Here is a 17,812-nt window from a genome sequence, read left to right as displayed (position 1 = left end):
CCTCGAGATGAATTGCATGTTGAAGATAAAGAACAGTGCTCCACCTGCTGGTGGTATTAAGTAGTACCAAAGTCAGGCTGGAGGCCCACCTTTGTCTGATACCTTTTTTGACTTTGTAAGTTGCTTTTTTTCAATTTCAGAGTTTATTTGAAAAAAAGTAATTAATTCAGTTTTGTGCTCTCTTTACATTACTCTTTGTGTTACTTTATTTAGAAAGTTCTCAGTCAACAGTTAGCTAGAACAAGAGCACCTTCCCTTTTTTGCTGATGATGAAGAAGAAAGCTTTCCCTTATAAGACAGTGAGATATTTATCAGACATTGGAACAATAAATCTTTAGTTTACAAAATCTCCTCAAGATGAGTGTGAACAACAGAAAAACTCTGCACATTACAGACATCAGATAGCAGCTGCCTGCTATTTCCTTTCTATTTTTTTGAAGCAGAGTAGGACAGCAAAAAAGTGAAAAGAAAGAAAACGATGATGTTAAGGAGAACGGGGAGGAGGGAGGGAGCAGGGAGGAGAGGGAAGGAGGAGAAAGAAGAGAAGACAAAAGATTCATTAAACTAAAGCAGTTGTGGACGACAGCAAAAGTTGTGAGTACCACTTTTTTTCTGCTTCTTTCCAAAAATTAACACATCATGTTGGAAATACTCAGCACAGCATGTGCTCATGCAGAATATGTCCGATCCAAGATTTTAATGACGGGATACTTCCTATTAACAAGAGGAAGTTATTAAATAGAAAGTGTTAAATCTTGGTTGATGTTTTCACTTCAGAATTTATAGTTTTATAATATGTGGTTGCATACTGAGTTAAGTATAATCAGTTAAAAAAAACATGTCAATGTCCTAAACAAATCATAAGAGGCATGCACAGCTGAACCAAGAGTTTTCAATGTTTGGCTGCCCTCGATTATTGAAGCAGAAAATGAACCAGTTGTGACAAAATGAACAGGCTAGTGACGATCATACAGTTGGAAAGTAGTAATATGCACTATGAAAAGAAACTTGGAAAAGAATGTGTGTCTGTATTAGAGGAGGGGTGGAGGGGTGCTCAAATAGGGCACAAAAAAAAACACATTCTTGAGAGAGAACTCACGTCTTGGACTGCAAAGTTACACTGACACATCACGAGAGGAATGATGCAGGGTGGGAGAGGAGAGGAGAGGAAGAAGGAAAACACATTATTAGGGGAAAAGTCATTAAGTGCATTTCCTTATAGTTGCTCTATTACTGCTTCATGTATGTGTTTACAAGCTGTGCAGAGTACGCAAGAATATACCATAGAACAGAATATTCCAGGGTAAAATGACATCAGGCACTACCCCATAAAGATGACAAGTTATCCAAAAACATAGCCAACTTTGTGTTTTCAGCTGGAGCAAAAGTTTAGGGAAAACATTACATTGGCCCGGAACGTTGTGAGCATTTATATGAAACATGATTAAAGGAAACATAAACAGCACAAAAATCTTGGTGAGGATATTGAACAGTTCCACTCTGTGAAATCACCCTGACTCTTTTCCTCTTCGGTTTCCTCCAGCTCGTAAAGCTTTTACCCCTTACAAGTTGAAGGAATGGGCAGCCTTCCAGTGGTCCTGCTCCTCTGCAGTTTCCACGGTAACGCTGCCAAACAGAACACACAAATCATCTTGTTTAATTATGGTTGAGTCGCCATGTGTTTGTTTTTATGCTGCAATACACTCCCCTCATGTGGTTTCTGTTCCACAGCACTCACAGCTGTAGCCCAAGCCCAGCAAGCTGGTAATGCTCACCTCCTCATAATTCTCACTTCAGATCAGTTCTTGTTGCAGGACATCTGTCAGTCTGTGAGTCACTGTGATGGGTCATCAGTAAGATGGTTTCCCAATCTGATGCTGTTTTCGTTCCTTGTTTTCAGAGAGCCCTGGGGCAACTGCAGCTCCCTTACCAGCAAGTGAGTGACAGTAGAGCGTAAGATGACCTTTGAACTATCTCTCCAGAGGCCACATGACAGACTGGCACGATGTGTTGTGTTCTTCTCTCCTCTTCACTGTCAATATATTCTGTCTATGTCTATATTCCGTGTATTCTCTGTGTCTGCAGACTGCAGAGAGGAGATGTATCCTTGCACCAGGATGTACTCAGTTCACCGGCCCATCAAGAGATGTATTGGTGCTGTTTGCATCTACAGGTGAACTTTGTTATGGCTGTATGTTTCCCTGTGTCTCAGTGCTTAAAAGCCCAGTGCTGGCTACAGAAAGAGAGGCATTTGGAGTTGGGACTGCTGTGCCTCTCAGTCAGGGATTGTCTGTTGTCTTTTATTGTATTTCTTTCTAAGTTGAACTGTGTTATCATTAAGTTTGAGTAATTGTAATAAATCCCTTTGTTTTTGGCTTTGTTAAGGTGTTTTAAGTATTTTTTAATGGGTCAATGTGTGGATTGTTGTTAGCCCCATAGGGCCACCTTATGGCGGGTCGTAACAACTTCAGTCTTTGTGAAGCACATCAGAAGTGGAATATGAACTCAGAACTGAGAACAAGTACTGACACAGATAACAGGCACAACAAGAATATAATTGTGCTAGTGTTAAATATAAAACAGGTAGTTCTGATCGAGTGATTCAACAAGTGGTTTAATGAGTGTGATTATAAAACTGCACTGTGACTTTGAACAATATTTAAAACTCTGTATCTGGATAGCAATGAATGTTTCATAATAATAATTATGGCAAATTAAATTTTCTAGATTGTAGTAAACCCAAGGACACTATGAAGGAAATGTTTCCTCTTATAACACTTGTACTATTCTATAAAGTGTATCATGAAGACACATATAACTAACAAAGGCGGAGGTGGATTAGTTATGTTGGTTTGGTTAACGGAATGATTAAAAAAGAAAAAACTCTTTTTATGCATATTACTGTTTACACAGCTCTGATTATGTTCCACCTATAGTCACTTGTCTTTGACTAAATCACAGTTGTGTTGATATTCAGTACATCCCTTACTCTCGTGTGATATTGCGTAATAGCGTAAATGTTCTTTTTTTAAACTGTCATAAAATCAGGTTTATTTATAACGGAACAATACTCATGATGCTTTTATCCTGTTTTTGATGCAGCCTTCCTCGTGTCTATGTCATCAACAACGAGATCTGCATGAGGACAGTTTGTGCTCAGGATGAGTATCTGAAAGGTGAGATATTCAGGTGAAACAAGCGTCATGTTCGATATGGTACCATGCATTGACTGTGGGTAAATATCTGCGTTTCTTGTACATTACAGCCGAAATGTGCCGAGAGTTGTCTGGGTGGCCCAGGCGTGTTGAGAGGTCAACTCATAGGAAACGCTGCCGCAATCGCCGTAGCAACCCTAAAACCTGGGCAAACAAGGCCTAAACAGCGCCCGGGTCGCCGTAATGACCACCAGTAAGGATGGAACCCCCATAGAGACGCACAGCAGGAATGTTGTTATATAAGCAGCCCATGACACCATAAATCCACCACTCAACAACTGGGGGTCTCCTTCTTCCTCTTTTACATATACACACATGTGCTGAGTCATATCTATGTTCATGTATTAGTCTTTGTGTATGAATTCTGAAGGTTTGTCCATTTCATCTGTGTTGTTGGACACAGATCATGTCTTCCATGGTTTGTGATCCATTTAGGGTACTGTAGTTATGGGCCTATATAGCAGCACCGAGTCACTCCATTGTACAAAGAAAGACCCACTTTGTAAGGTACTCATCGACAATCTGGTAGTATGTGCACTTTTGTAACCAAATATACATTTACACACTTATTTCTGTTCAGGAGTTTTGTTTGTTTATTTATTGACTCGTTCACTCTATTTAGGAGGGGGAAAAAACAGAGAAGAGCACTGGTCATGGAGTGATATCTTTATGTTTTTCTTTGCATATTCATTTACCATATACATTTCCATACACATATACATTTTGAATAACAAGTAACATTTGGGAGGGATATATATAATCAAACTGTAAACAAACACTGACACATTGTTCAGGCTTTACACTCACTATTTCTGTCTTGTAGGGCTCCATCTTTTTATTTATTTCATGGCTGATTGATCCCTGTTACCCAATTACTGTCAGTCGAAAATTTGAACATGGATCATCGAAATATCTCAAAGCCCTAAGTGATGTCTTTTAATTTGACTTTTTTTTTTTTTAAATATCATAAACAAAGAAGAAAAGAAACAACTTTTACCATTTTAACCAGTTGATCATTTTGGCTTGAAATGTTACAGAAATGGTGATCCAGACAATATCTATCATCACACACACTGTCGTCCATCACAACATACGTGCACGTGATATCAATGCAGCATGATCCACCTCCTTTCAGAGCGTAATATCACAACAAAACACTGCGTCAAACACAGAATAGCTTGGTCTCATGTTGAATGGCTCCGAGTCAGAATACCAGAAACAACGTAACACGGAATTAGGTTGACAGTTAGAACTAGTTTGTACAGTACATCATGCTGCAGTTGAAGTTTACGACCTGATCATCCTCTTATGACACCGAGCTCGGTCCCCATTGAAATTAATGTTTTCAATGCCGGTATCTTGAGATCACTAGTTAATGTTTATCCCCAAGCATCATTTTTTTTAATGACGTTTTATTCATCAAGTTTATCTCAAGTATACATAAGGCTGAACCCTTGATAGCTTATCTATTGATCAGGTCTTGTGTCACCAATATTTTGTCTGGTGCACCTGCCAGTAAAGTTTCAGATGATGAGGTGATTAAGTCTCAATACAATTTCTGCCTCAGTTACAGATTGATTAAAATACAATTTGGTAGGTTGATAAATATTGGGCGCTCCCTCTGGCGGTTTCAACTCAAACCGGTTGTTACATCTGCCAACAAGCTATCCATGCACCCTTGATCTCTAATAAACTTTTGAGAATATTTGTTTTCTCATGATAACAATCTAACTATCATTTTATCTTGTTATGACGACATTATTAACTTGAGATCTTGAGATATCAGCATTAAGAAAAAAAAAAACAGCGTAATAGCTTTCTTATCTCCCTGTACTGATTGGATGGTGCACTTACACAGACTAATTCATTGAGCAGGACGGAGGTCATGACCGAAATGACTCACCAGTCACAGCTTTGACAGCTGTGCTGAGTACAGATGATATAACATGTACTAAATACTCTGTTTCCCTTTGAGACCAAGATAAAAGCACTTTCTCCTGCTAGCACACTGTAAGATCCTACCGTCCTACTTCCCTGTCTATTTGTACTGATTTACAGTTGAAACAATGTGAAGATGCCAAGGAACCATTCCCAGAGAGAAATGCGTTCCAACAACTACGGCCCCAATTTGACATCTCACTAAAATAACAGTGCTGTAGTTCCAAAACAGCCCAGTAGAGAGCACTGTACATATCTATATTGCAAATCAGCCACAGCTTAACATGATTCTTCATCATTCAGTGGTAAACTTGACTTCAGACAGAGTTTTAGATTTGAATAATCCCTGCCTTAAATGCAGACTCTATGCATTAAGAACTACGTAGACAGACTACACTGCCAGTCAGTGCATAATGTCAGACCCACTGATGGGGACTTGGAGAGAGATAAGCTACAATACAGTACAGGTGACAACATGTACACAACAATGACCAACTACTAACTATTATATACATTTAAAATAAATATTCTCTGTACATAAAATGCATTTGTTATTATATTTAGATATACCTTATCAGATGTTTCTGAATTCCTCTCCTTTGATCATGTGTCTATGTTGTGTAGTCTACTTTAGAAATGTGCTGATGAAACACAGAGGAAGAGAAAAGGGGCAAAGGCAGAATTCAAACAGAAAGAAAGAAACCAGAGAGCTAGAGAGGATCAACAGACAGCAAGAGGGGAAAAAAAAGAGTTGTTCTAAATTGTTTGAATTAAGACTTGACTGCGAGGTTTGTGTGTATCTCTGGCTAGGAATAAAAAGCCACAAGGATGGGAATTAAAGCTAAACTAACTAGTTCAGGATGTTACCCTGCTTGGCAGAGAGAGATACAGGACCCCATAATGGGGAAATTAAAGAGCAAAAATAGCTGCATACATTTACTGAGAAACAAGAGGGAGAGAAAAACTAAATGCATCTCTCCTCACTTTGGGGATACAGAGTCAAAGTCTCCCCACAGGTCAGAGCTGGCTGTGGTGGCGGGGTTGGATGGAGCTGCTGAGTTGGAGTTACTGGAGTCCAGGTCGAGTAAAAATCCTGGTGGATAGAACAAATCAGAAACATTATGCACTTTTGGATACAGTATTGTCCCAGTGTCCCTTGTGTCACAAAGCCAGGTGCCTTCAGTGTCATAAAGTGAGGCTTTATTGAGGCCTCAGCCAACACAGGATAATGGAAAGCTACATTATTTAACAAAAGGATTCTTTCTATCATAGTGATGGTAAGCAATCCATCATAACATTGCACTCAAAACATACAAAGAGCTTTGGCATGTACTTTCAATCTGCACCACTCCTGAGAGGCAGTAGCTAGTAAGCATTCCCACTGGGAATCAAACATCTGTACATGTCTAGAACAATCTGCAGGTCGCATGGGTAACAGTATCTGACGTTTCCCTTCGTTTATGATTTAAATTATCTTCCTAATGAACTTCTAAACTGGACAGTTATTAGTGTTGGGTTTTGTCAAATGTCTTTGTCAAGATAATAACCATGCAATTTTGTGATAACAGATCATAAAATTTGGTATATCCACATTATGAGTAAACAATAAAAGGCTATAATGCAGGAGGTACATGACCTCTGCAGTCATCCATAGTGTAGTGTTATGGTGCATTCATGTGGTGTCGGACACATCGGAAAAAACAGTTTCCAAGTTGTAAATTGTACATGAACACCTGCTCAAGTCGGAACAACAACTCGGACACTCGGAAAATAATTAGGTGCCCGACTTCTCGACATAATCTTCATCACATGGGGGGCAAAATGTTTTTTGTTAATGTTAACATACTTTTGATTAATTCACGTATTTGCACATCAACTTTTTGCTCAAATACAACTTTTAACAGTTACATTTCACTGATAATCTTCGTAGTATCAACACTTTTTTTTTGCTGTCGTTACAGCATTCAGACTTTCCGAACTGAAATCACGTGAACACACTGAACAACTTCCCAACTCGGAAACTTGGACCACCTGAGCAGCACATGAATGCAGCATTACAATTACCTACCAGTGTCACTTCCTCCAGCAGGTGGTTGTGTGTTATGATTGGTAGATCTCGATGAAGGGGGAGGGGCTAACTTGCCCCCAGGAGGAGGAGGAAGGAGCCCGAAGCCACCTGAGCTCTGTGGACGAGACCTGTCCTTCTTCTTTGATTGCTGGAATACATAAATGAGAAAACAAATAAAAAGAAAAGCAAGGTTAGAGTGTTTTTAATAAACAAGTCGAAGAATAGCTCATTTGACGACCTATTTGACCAAATCGAAATTCAATGAACAAACACTTTTACAACATTAGGTGTTGGCTCTGGGGACTCCCGTAGAGAAACTGCCCACTGTGGATTTTTCCTGAGAACTACAGTACATATCTTCAAAGTATTTTTTTTACATTTGCACTACCAATAGGAACGTTGCAGAGACAGAGCTGACCCCACTTGATATAGCAACAACAACAACATAGAGGATTCCTTGGTCAGAGCAGGATGGTTGTGTGTGTGCATAGGTTTCACAAAATAACAGAGTTGGAAAGAATAAATGACAATTTACGCTTGACTGCATATCTATTTTGCTGTGTTTTAGTCAATTAAGGCTACTTTAATTAGCTTTCTCAAATGTTTAATTAAAAAAGTGCATTCATTCATGTCTTTGACCTATCACCAAAAAAAATGAAGTCTGGACCAATCACTATAAATTAAGTCACTGATCCACTCAACAGTCTTATACATATTATAGATCTTCATTGTGAAAAGGGCAGGGTCCTCAAACCGGCTTTACAACTACAGACAAGTTCCTTTGGTTTGAAAATGCATATTTAGATTGCTTTCAAAGACTCCAGCTGGAAGATTTTTTATTCAAACCTTTAAAAAAAAACATTAAATGTATGTTAATGTAGCGTTACCCCAATATTGAGAGTAATTGTCTGTCCTTCTTTGAAGCCAAGGTCCAGTTTAGGAGTGTTGTCTGGAGCCTGTGCCTGCTTTGTAAATTCATCATCCTGCTTTACCCACCTGAAAGAGATGAGGAGGGAGACAGGGATTGCAAAGGATTAAAGACAGGTTTATAGACTAGAATTAAAAAAAAAAAGTTATTTTTAATGACACTCTATGAGATAGCAGCATACTTGAAGTGGTCTTGAAGTGCAACATTGAAGTCGAAGGCATCGCCTCGGTCTCCAAATCCAATGCCAATGAACGCACTGCGGCCTGTGAGGGAATTCAACATGTAACTTAATACACGATATAGTTGACTAAATGATGCTAAACCTCAAAAGTAGATTACAGTAACATACACACTACAATAGGCCAATATGTCAAAACAATGTTTTTTTCTGGAGTTAACCTCTGAGTCAATTTAATTATGAGCATATTCACATTATAGGTTTTGCCAAAAAAATTAAGTTTATCCACCATTGTCATCCTGGATGCGGAGCACAAAGTATCGGCTCGAGTCACTGACTGTTTCCATCGCAATGCCAGGGTACTCCTCCAGCGGTGCTTGGGCAAACAGCTCCCCTGTAGGGCAGAACAAAATCAATAAAAAAAGACTTCAGTGAGAAACAAATATTTTGCTTGATATGCAAGATGTGTCTATACAAGTCATACTTTTAGAACAGCAAACAGATCATTACTTTTAAAAAAAACAATTTGTTTTAAAATAAAAAGCTTGCTTTGACGTGGGCTTGGTCACCTTGGAATGGATGAGTAACAGAGAGGGAGATGGCGAGCAGGAGACTACACAGCGAAATGATTTACAACAGCAGGAGTGCCAGTAAACAATGACATTGGTCTGTCTGCATTGTCACTCCCTCACCAGATATTTTGTCTTCCAGTTTCACGTAGGCCACTTTGCCCAGGGCCGTCACACGCATGCGTCCCGTCCAGTCAGGAGCATCTAGCTTCCAATCGGCCGCTCTGGGACACAAACACACAGGCAGACAGGGAGACTGTGTGAAGTAGGTGAAGTGATGACAGAGGCAGAATATGCAAGGTAAACAGGATTCAAGACGGGAGACCTGCTTTTATTGTGCATATAAAAGTGTATGTTATTGTCATGATTGGTCCAACAATGAGACACATAGTAGCTCTTTAAATGTGAAAGAAACGTGACTAAGGCATCAGTCGGGCAATTCACTGAGACCTAAAAGGCTGAATCATTACATCATCACTATTACTCACCATGAATATGGTCACTGGTTAACCAATCAAGTGTCTCATGGGAGTCAGGCCTATGCTACTGTTTGGCTGGTGTGAAATCCACTCACATGCAGCTGTGGCAGGTCAAACTGGAGCACCAGCCAATAAAAATGGGGTAAACAATTCAACGTCAACAAACACCACAACAGTTTCCCAGAATGGGCTCCTAAAATATGGAGATATGAAATGTCAGGACAACAAATTATCAGTGCATCCCAGCTCGTTATCAGACAGCATCTCCCTCGCTGAAGTGTCCTTGAGCAACACTTATTGACAGCTTCAGAGATACCGCTCTAATACCAACAACTGAAAGGTCAGATAAACAAAATGTCAATCTGAAATGGGTAGGCTAACCTAGAGAAAACCACTTTTAAACAGTTTAATCATTATCGTGTGACCTGCCACTGGACGATAAGGCTCACATAAACACACCGACAGGAGTGTAGCCAATCCAATTCGTGGTAATGAGCTAACGCAGTGCAGGTGCATCCGCCAACTTCAGTGCACGTCATGTTACTATAGTGACCTTGTAAAATTCACAGCAAAAACAACAAGCAGGGAAAACTAGGACCGCCGTCGCCTCAGGCTGCGTAGAAAACGGGGGATGAGCTCGGTACGTTTGGGTCGCCGAGGCAACGGATCCTAATGGCTGGTAGCTGGCGGATGCTGTGTCAGGTAGCTAGCCGGCCAGGCCCCTGCCCCTCCTCACCTGATAGCCCGGTTGGATGCTCTCGGTGGGATTCGGTAAACGTTGACCTCGGGTTTGACACAGAGGATCGACTCGTACTGACCCTCGGTCGCCATCTTGACTCTATGCTCAAGTCGTTGCACGCCGGTGGTGGTGGTGACGACGACGACGGTGTGTGTGTGTGTGTGTCCGTGCGGCTTTAACGGGCCACGGCTGTGTGACCGTAATACACAGTGTACGTGCGCACACCCCGGTCACTGTTTCAGTACTACGATTTCCTTTTGAGGTGGGTTTCCACACTTTTATCAATAAAAGTTAAAATATCGTAGGAGCACAGTTTGAAGTTAAAGAAGATAATCTTAGGCTATTCAAGTTGCAGCACTTTCCGGTAAGTCTTTGGGGTTCGGGCTTTGGGATAATAATCTTTTATAAATTAGGTGTTAAATCGATATTTCCCCATATTGCAGTGCAGTACGATATCTGTACCGCTGCTTCAATGAATACCAACATTTTCTGTCCCACATTTATGAAAAATAAGACTCGGCCTATTTGCAGCAGTTTCCTGAATACATTACAAATGGACAGTATATCACTGAAGGCAGTAATTCTTTATTTTACATGGCAATAATGCTTCAGAAACCGAAAGTAGCAGCAATGTTTACGTGAAAGGCCTTGACAAAACTTGAAAGCTATTTCCTTACAGTTTTTTTTCTCAGTTAATTTCATTCTCAGTTTGGCAGTTGTAGTGAAGGACTAAAACCAACTTTTCTTTTTCTCTATAAAATGAATGACTTATTGAATAGTAACAGGAGGAGGGTAATGGGGATGTTTCACAGTCCAAGAAGCTTGAAGGCATCTCTTAAGTCTTCTGTTTCAAGGGGCTGGGGGAAAAAAAAGAAAGAAACACATTTGTCAATTTGATGTAAATCACAAGTGTTTTCATCATATCCCTCGTCTCTTAGAAAAAGCATGAAACGTGGAAAATCTACCTGTAGGATGCGCTTGAGTTTCCTGGAAAGACGAACAGAGTTCTGGTGCAGCTCTCCCCATGCCTTGAAGCTGCTTTGCTTACAAGCCACAAATGTCTGCCAACAATAGAAGAAATCTGAAGAGGGAGGAAAAACATAATCCTTAATTTCCACATGTTAATTTCATGAAAAAATAAACACATTTTTGGATGGCTTAATCTTCCTAAAGTTGATCCTAGATAAATCAGAAAAATGTCTATTCTCTCTTTATAATTCTAATATTCAATATTCACTACTCCAATTATGCCTCCACCTTTGTAACTCATGACTGTGATCTGCACCCCGATTTTCTTCAGCATTCTTAAGCCCTCTCTTTCACAACTATCCTCCATATCACAGAAGTAAAGGCGAGAGACGAAGATCCGGAGGCGAAGGTTGGGCATCTGGCTGAAGAACTGGGACAGTCTTGTGGAGCAGTTGGCACATGGAGACCAGGAGCAGAACCAGGTGATAGAGTAGCTGAGCCTCTTCTCTCCAGGGCCTCCATACCCCAATAAACCAGGGCACAAGGCCCCCAGGTAGCGCAGGAACAGCAGCTTTTGAGTATTAGCAGACAAAAGAAGACGTTATGGATGCATCATTGTTATTTTCAGTCTCTTACCCGAACAAGCCATTTTAATTTCCCTCCCCCATTTTGCCCTAAGTTACTTACCTCTACATGGCAGCCATTGCGATTGCGGAGGTGTCCAAAATCAAAGGTTAAGGTGTCCGGCCCCACCCGTCTTTTGATTACAAAGCAAAGGTATGTTTCATGCCGGCCCTTTGCCCAGCGCATGTTTTTGTAATGGTAGATGAACTTCTTTCGTGGTAAAAGCACACTAAGACAAGGGAATATAGATATACTGTATTTTTAGTGTAAAAGTTGTTGAGGTAAAACGACAAAGTCCACAACAATCAGCATATACACTTTACCTAAATTGCTCTTTTCTTTTTTCTAAAACAACATTTGTTCACAAAACTTTTGCTCAAGATTTATCAGTCAGCATCTCATCAGTAAAAACGCTGTTCTAAGAAGTGTTGCGTTTTGTAAACCAACAGCAATGGTTCCAGATGATCTCTGTAGAAGTCAGTCATTTAGAGTTTAATGGACACTATACAAACGCTTTTATTACTTGTCATTCACATGACTCAAATTGAGATCAAGTTTGAATTAATGTGTGTACCAAAATGAAGGGATGTAAAGTCTGTGGTTAAAAAACGTGAGTGATGGACACTCAGAAGACAACTAACATTCACTTCTTTGGTCTCACTCTCAGTTTCACAAATGTTAGCGAAACTAGGACAGTTGTTCACCGCTCATTAATACTCAACACACTATTAATTGTATTTAAAGATGACATTGTGGCAAACCTATTGAAAGAGAATTCCAATGAAGAATATTTTATTCTGTTATTTAAGAATCACAATTCAGATAACTACCTGTTTTTTCTGTTTTTAATAATTGTGTACAAATCTTGACTTCAAGGACATACACAACATATAAATAGAATGTCTTGATTTTGCTCACCTGTCGAGCTTTGTATTCATTTTGAAAGACGCGCCACGGCTTTGTCACTCGGCAGGATGGGTATGAAATGAAGGTAATGAGAAAGAGCGAAAGTGTGTGTGTGTGTGTGTGTGTGTGTGTGTGTGTGTGTGTGTGTGTGTGAGTATTTGGGGGGTTAAAAGGAGGGAACTGAGAACATATACCTCTAAACATAAACATCCTGCATACAACAAAGACGGCCTCTGGTTGGTCAGAAAGATATTTCAAAGTTAAGTCAGGGGGCGTTATACAAAGGACATGGCTGGATCACATTGTCTTGCTGCAAGACAAAACAAAATAAAACTACCAATGAATTTTACATTTGCCAAGTTTTTGTTAATGCAATGATGCATTTTTATTTTTAAATTAACAAAGGTTTTTATAATGATTGCCAAATAATGATTTGCCAAAAGCAAAACCCTTCTTGTTCCATGCAATTAAACATTTAATTGTGGGAGCAAGTACACAACAATGATTTCACTAAATAATCTTAGCGACCACACATGAGAGGACGAGTGTTTGACGTGATTTGCAACCTCTGGAGGTTTTCACAGACGTCAATAAACTGAGCCAACTGGCTGGAACTTTCCAAACACTTAAGACTGATCCAGCCACAGGCGACCTTCACTTTGTTTTTCCCAGATCATAAAAATAAAAACTTCCAGATACCTCCTTACCTTGATCCACAATGGGATCCCCACTGACTCCTCCTGCTATTCAACCTTTCCACCTAGTTAGTCCAATCCCCCCCCCCCCCCCCCCCCCCCCCCCTTCTAGGGCCCCCAGATTTGGTGGAGCCATAGGCGTTCCCAGACCTCGAAGGCCCTGACACCTACTTCTTTCTCTGATCTGGGTTTTCCCAAACTGTGTCAGTGTAGGAGCATAGCTGTAATCGACCTCCTTCACCATACGTGTCTGCTGGAGCGTCCAGCCAGCTGACCGACCACAGTGTGTGTGGATAATTCTCACTCATGGGCCTTTGAACTATCAGATGCTGTCATCTATCCTTGCGGAATCAGGATGTGTATTATTCTGCTTTCGTCTTTTCTTTGCTCTGTCTGTTTTAGCTCTGGCCCAGCCTACTTACCCAGTGGCAAAGCATGCAGGCATCCTGCGTTCCCATGACTCCCCTCACCCTCTCATGCACTCTGCGGTTTGGGGAATTCACCGTTCCCAGGGTAGCTGTTTTTGGATCTCATCTGTGTGTGTATGTGTGTGCTAGAAATGTGTATGAGCATGTCATTAACACAGTCTATATGTTTTACATCATCTGGAACAAATCTATCTAATATATCCTATGATTGTGTGGTGCCCCAAAATTTTAAATGATGTATGTGTGTGTGTGTGTGTGTGTGTGTGTGTGTGTGTGTGTGTGTGTGTGCGTGCGTGCATGCTCTGAGTGACCTCACATCATATTACATTACTCTGACGGTGCACAAAGCCTAATGTCTCTGCACATTTGATCTTGTGCATGTGTCTTTTCTGGACAAGAGGATGATCGAAAGCCAAACTATATGTAACCACTTCCCACCCAGCTCTCTGGGTTTGACCACATTTGACCAAGGTCATCTCACAGTCACACATGAACACTCACGTGCACTTCCATTCCTTTTTTTTCCATTTACTATGTGTGTCTATGTGTGTGTATGCGTGTTGTGGAGCAGTACAGTATGGCCAGAAATTCTGGTGCATTTAACCCGTAGTCAGGGGCAGAAACCGGGTGTAGGGAATGCCAAGTCATACTTTCCGAAACCCACCCGCCCACACCCTGCACACGCACACACACAAACACTCACACACCGCCATACCGTGCAGACACACAAGACCACAGTCACAAACAGACTTTCTTTCCAGTGTGTGAACTCACATCTGTTTCCTGACAACAATAATAGCTACAGATCAGGCGGGTATACGAGGCTCAGCTAACAGGTGTCTGCTCTTTGACAGTCATGAAGAAATAACCTGATGACCAAGAAGTGTCTCAAGTAAAAGTACAGATTTCACAAGGTGAAAATGACCTGGTCACACACTTAACCGTGCATGTTACAGCTTTGTTATGTTGCTGGGTGTCTCAGCTTTTTCATCATAGTTAATTAAAGGACAGTGATTTTCCACTACAGCTCAGAAGATGAAGAGTTTGCAGTAAAGTGTAGGCCTTTATTTGCCTCTTACGATCAGGTGAGATATTCTTTCCCACACACTTTAACATTGTACAAACATCCTGTGGTGTTTATCTGTGGCTGCCATACTGACACACTCTGAGGTTAGCAGGAGGTAGATGCGAAATGTAAGCGTGAGGGCTGCTAACCGTAGTAGGGTCAGCCTCAGACTGAGTCCGTTTACATACACTATCACATTAACCGGCATTCACCTGCAAACCACACACATTCTTGAGTCAGAGTACCAATGCATGTAAAGTGTCAAAGTTTGCAAGGCAGGGGAGTTTTGAAACAAAAATATTTGAGTAAATGTGTGATTCAGTTTACTCTGTTGTACATTCAACATTAGGGCTGCAAACAAGTTAAATCTGCATAAATGAATCTGTTTATTATAGTGTTACCTTAATTTGGATTGCTCCCCCCCCCCCCCCCCCCCCCCAAGTAGTTAAAACCTCATTTCAGATGTTGTTACCATACTTTTTTCCTGATTTTAACCTTAAAAAAGCATGAAGTTATATGATAAACTAATTCTTTTAGTTGAAAGTTGTAATTGATCATTTATACAGCTAACAGTTTCAGAGCTAATGTGTTTTTCAAACCGTTAATTATCATGTTAAGTATTGAATTCAGAATTCCCACAGAAATACAAAAATAACACAAACAAGTGGAAGAACGAGACAGCCAAAGAAAAGTGAGGTAGCAGTGTTTCTGCACACTCATAGACCCACATACTGTACTTCCAGGAGAGTGCAACATCAGCCAAAGAGCACAGAGATAAAAGTGAAGAAATTCTGCAGATTCACATTAACCACACATACTTCCTGTACAGTGACTCCTACACATTGGTATGGTTTCATACACAGCATACATTCAAGCACACGCACCATCAACTGTGGCTGATTAATTGAGAATAGAACCACACTAAAACATCTTTGTCAAACACTTTTAACATAAATATTTTAATTAGATACAAATGATAAGAGAACACATAACTATGAAGCCTTGAGATGTCATTTTTGACATTTAAAATAAACACATGGGGAGAGGGATTGCTTTTTATGTCGTAAACAAAAAGTATGTTCAAACATACAAAACAGCAATCAAAAGTATATAAATACTGTCATAAATAACATACAGTAAATATTCAATAAATTATTTCACACAAAATCCAAACATGTTGCGGCAATGACACATTTTAAGCAGAGATTGCACGATGTATTGTTCTCCTTTTAGACATCCCTTTGCATTTTTTCAGAGTCATCATTAACTAGTCACAGGTCTTTGTAAAACACCTTAGTGAGTGGGTGTCCCAAAAAGCCTCTTTCTGGTGTCTCCAGGTTCATCTCAGTGTCTTCTTCTTCATTAGCCCCCTCCCCAAGCTGTACATAGCCTATCTTCCTGAAAAAGGCCTCCGCCACCTTTGATGGGTATGGGACGTGTGCGTACACTCGATGGGCGCTGTTGTCCCTCTCTCTCTGCTCCAGACTCTGGACAAGCAGCCTGCCCAGGCCCTCCCTGCGGTACCAGCAGCCTGTCACCAACCTGCAGATCCTCCTGATGTGTGCTCGATTCTCACTTTCCAGGAAGATGCAGCCAATGATCTCCCCCTCACAGTCTGCCACCCAGACCTGCCCTGCTGCCTGCTCCCTGTCTGGGGTGACCCTCTCAGTTGACGTGTCTTTGTCTTTGTCCTTGTCCTTGATTCCGATTCTGCGCCTTGGCTGAGAAAAAAGGAATAAGATTACTCAGCTGAACATATGTTCTCTAGAATTAAGAGAAAACCACAATGAATTTGAAGCTAACCTTTTTGGTCACTGGGGCTTTTCCACTGATCCTACAATACGGATTCTGCAGTTTCTCATCCTGTGACCCTCTATAGCTGCTACCCACATAGTCCCAATAGGGACGGCTGCTACCCAGAACCCCTGTGGACCGTGGCATCGTGATCTTGAGATAGATAATTAGCAGGAAGACAGGAATAGCAAGTGCCAGGATAAAAGAATGGACAAGGCAGCGGAGGATTGAGGAGAAAACAGCCAGGATGAAGAGGCAGAGCGGACGGGTAAGGATGTGGAGGATGAGACGGTTTTCTGTGCCCCCGCAGCCCTCCTGAAGCAGAATCATTGAGAAAGAGAAGATAAAAAGGAAAAACATCAGTACAGTCCTCAATTGGAGTAATGTCTTAAACTTGATCTGATTACACATACAAACCTTGATGAGGGCTTTGACCATCTCTATGTCGTCCTCCTTCATCCTCCTCATCTCCACCTGATCCAGCCCTAGCCTCACCATGTTTGGGCTCTATGCTGTCATCGACAGTGTACACAGTGACCCTAAAATGCACATTTAAAGGATGTCAGGGGACGGTGACATAGCCTTCATCTTTGTGATGACTGACACTAAATCATGCAAAAGAAAAAAACAGTTGACGGTCGAAATGGTTTGGGTAAATAGGTCAGTGTATTTCCAACAATCATATTATGCAATGCTGTGGATTTAGTAAACAGTGAGCCAGTAGTTTGAATGTAACATTACTCCCACGCTGGCTCCAAACAACAGACAGACGAGGATTATGGAAGATTTGTAGTACGCATATCACCATTATTTTGTACCTGGATCATGCACGTATTTCTAGCGTTAATTTAACGTTTAACTTTGATCATCAACAATGCAGTGGGAAGGGAAAAAAACATCGTTTTAAAAAAAAAAATCCTTATAAGGTTATTACGAACCACTGCGGTCTGTCCTGGCACAGCTAGACCCCCCTGTTTGTGCTTCATAACCCCCACTTCCGCTTACATTCAGCGGCATTCTGCTCGGATAAATACAATAAATACAAAGTATATTTACCTCTTAAGGTTGAGGCTGATCCCATGCAGGCTCGGTACGTTTGATTGAATGGCAACAAATGTGATTCTTGCGTAGAGAAAGTATTCAGAATACTAACATGCTCCTTTTCCGTCCCGTTGAACCGACGCTCGACTCCCACCGTCCACGCCGTTTGCGTACG

At 40.9% G+C, this 17,812-nt stretch overlaps 4 protein-coding genes across 7 annotated transcripts; 1 reads left to right on the top strand and 3 right to left on the bottom strand.

Moving 5' to 3' along the window:
• Positions 1-491: 491 nt before the first annotated feature.
• mfap5 (microfibril associated protein 5) lies at positions 492-3,784 on the top strand. 2 transcript variants are annotated; one of them, XM_061049341.1, is made up of 7 exons: positions 492-594; positions 1,544-1,620; positions 1,732-1,764; positions 1,901-1,936; positions 2,086-2,173; positions 3,103-3,176; positions 3,266-3,784. In XM_061049341.1, the coding sequence occupies exons 2-7, from the start codon at positions 1,578-1,580 to the stop codon at positions 3,376-3,378; spliced, it is 387 nt and encodes a 128-aa protein (XP_060905324.1). In that variant the 5' UTR covers positions 492-594; positions 1,544-1,577; the 3' UTR covers positions 3,379-3,784. The 2 variants fall into 2 exon arrangements, with proteins under 2 accessions (XP_060905324.1, XP_060905325.1); XM_061049342.1 differs by lacking the exon at positions 492-594 and adding an exon at positions 1,381-1,390.
• An 82-nt stretch (positions 3,785-3,866) lies between these two features.
• On the bottom strand, positions 3,867-10,321 carry LOC132983077 (adaptin ear-binding coat-associated protein 1-like). The gene is made up of 7 exons (XM_061049319.1): positions 10,112-10,321; positions 9,020-9,120; positions 8,617-8,721; positions 8,331-8,412; positions 8,109-8,217; positions 7,222-7,369; positions 3,867-6,246 (listed from the first exon to the last, which is right to left on the bottom strand). The coding sequence occupies exons 1-7, from the start codon at positions 10,204-10,206 to the stop codon at positions 6,134-6,136; spliced, it is 753 nt and encodes a 250-aa protein (XP_060905302.1). The 5' UTR covers positions 10,207-10,321; the 3' UTR covers positions 3,867-6,133.
• A 364-nt stretch (positions 10,322-10,685) lies between these two features.
• aicda (activation-induced cytidine deaminase) lies at positions 10,686-13,396 on the bottom strand. The gene is made up of 5 exons (XM_061049331.1): positions 12,626-13,396; positions 11,771-11,936; positions 11,372-11,654; positions 11,080-11,195; positions 10,686-10,971 (listed from the first exon to the last, which is right to left on the bottom strand). Exons 1-5 carry the CDS (start codon positions 12,643-12,645, stop codon positions 10,921-10,923), a joined length of 636 nt encoding a protein of 211 aa, XP_060905314.1. The 5' UTR covers positions 12,646-13,396; the 3' UTR covers positions 10,686-10,920.
• A 2,346-nt stretch (positions 13,397-15,742) lies between these two features.
• Positions 15,743-17,811, bottom strand: nat14 (N-acetyltransferase 14 (GCN5-related, putative)). 3 transcript variants are annotated; one of them, XM_061049309.1, is made up of 4 exons: positions 17,653-17,811; positions 17,014-17,201; positions 16,606-16,911; positions 15,743-16,523 (listed from the first exon to the last, which is right to left on the bottom strand). In XM_061049309.1, exons 2-4 carry the CDS (start codon positions 17,092-17,094, stop codon positions 16,074-16,076), a joined length of 837 nt encoding a protein of 278 aa, XP_060905292.1. In that variant the 5' UTR covers positions 17,095-17,201; positions 17,653-17,811; the 3' UTR covers positions 15,743-16,073. The 3 variants fall into 3 exon arrangements, with proteins under 3 accessions (XP_060905292.1, XP_060905291.1, XP_060905293.1); XM_061049308.1 differs by having other exon boundaries at positions 17,014-17,135; positions 17,653-17,810; XM_061049310.1 differs by having other exon boundaries at positions 17,014-17,135; positions 17,750-17,771.
• Between the last annotated feature and the right edge of the window lies 1 nt (position 17,812).

Source organism: Labrus mixtus, chromosome 11 (assembly GCF_963584025.1).
Source record: "Labrus mixtus chromosome 11, fLabMix1.1, whole genome shotgun sequence".
Classification (NCBI taxonomy): Eukaryota; Metazoa; Chordata; class Actinopteri; order Labriformes; family Labridae; genus Labrus; species Labrus mixtus.
The sequence above is the reverse complement of the archived record's forward strand: the minus strand, read 5'-3'. Positions and strand labels throughout refer to the sequence as shown.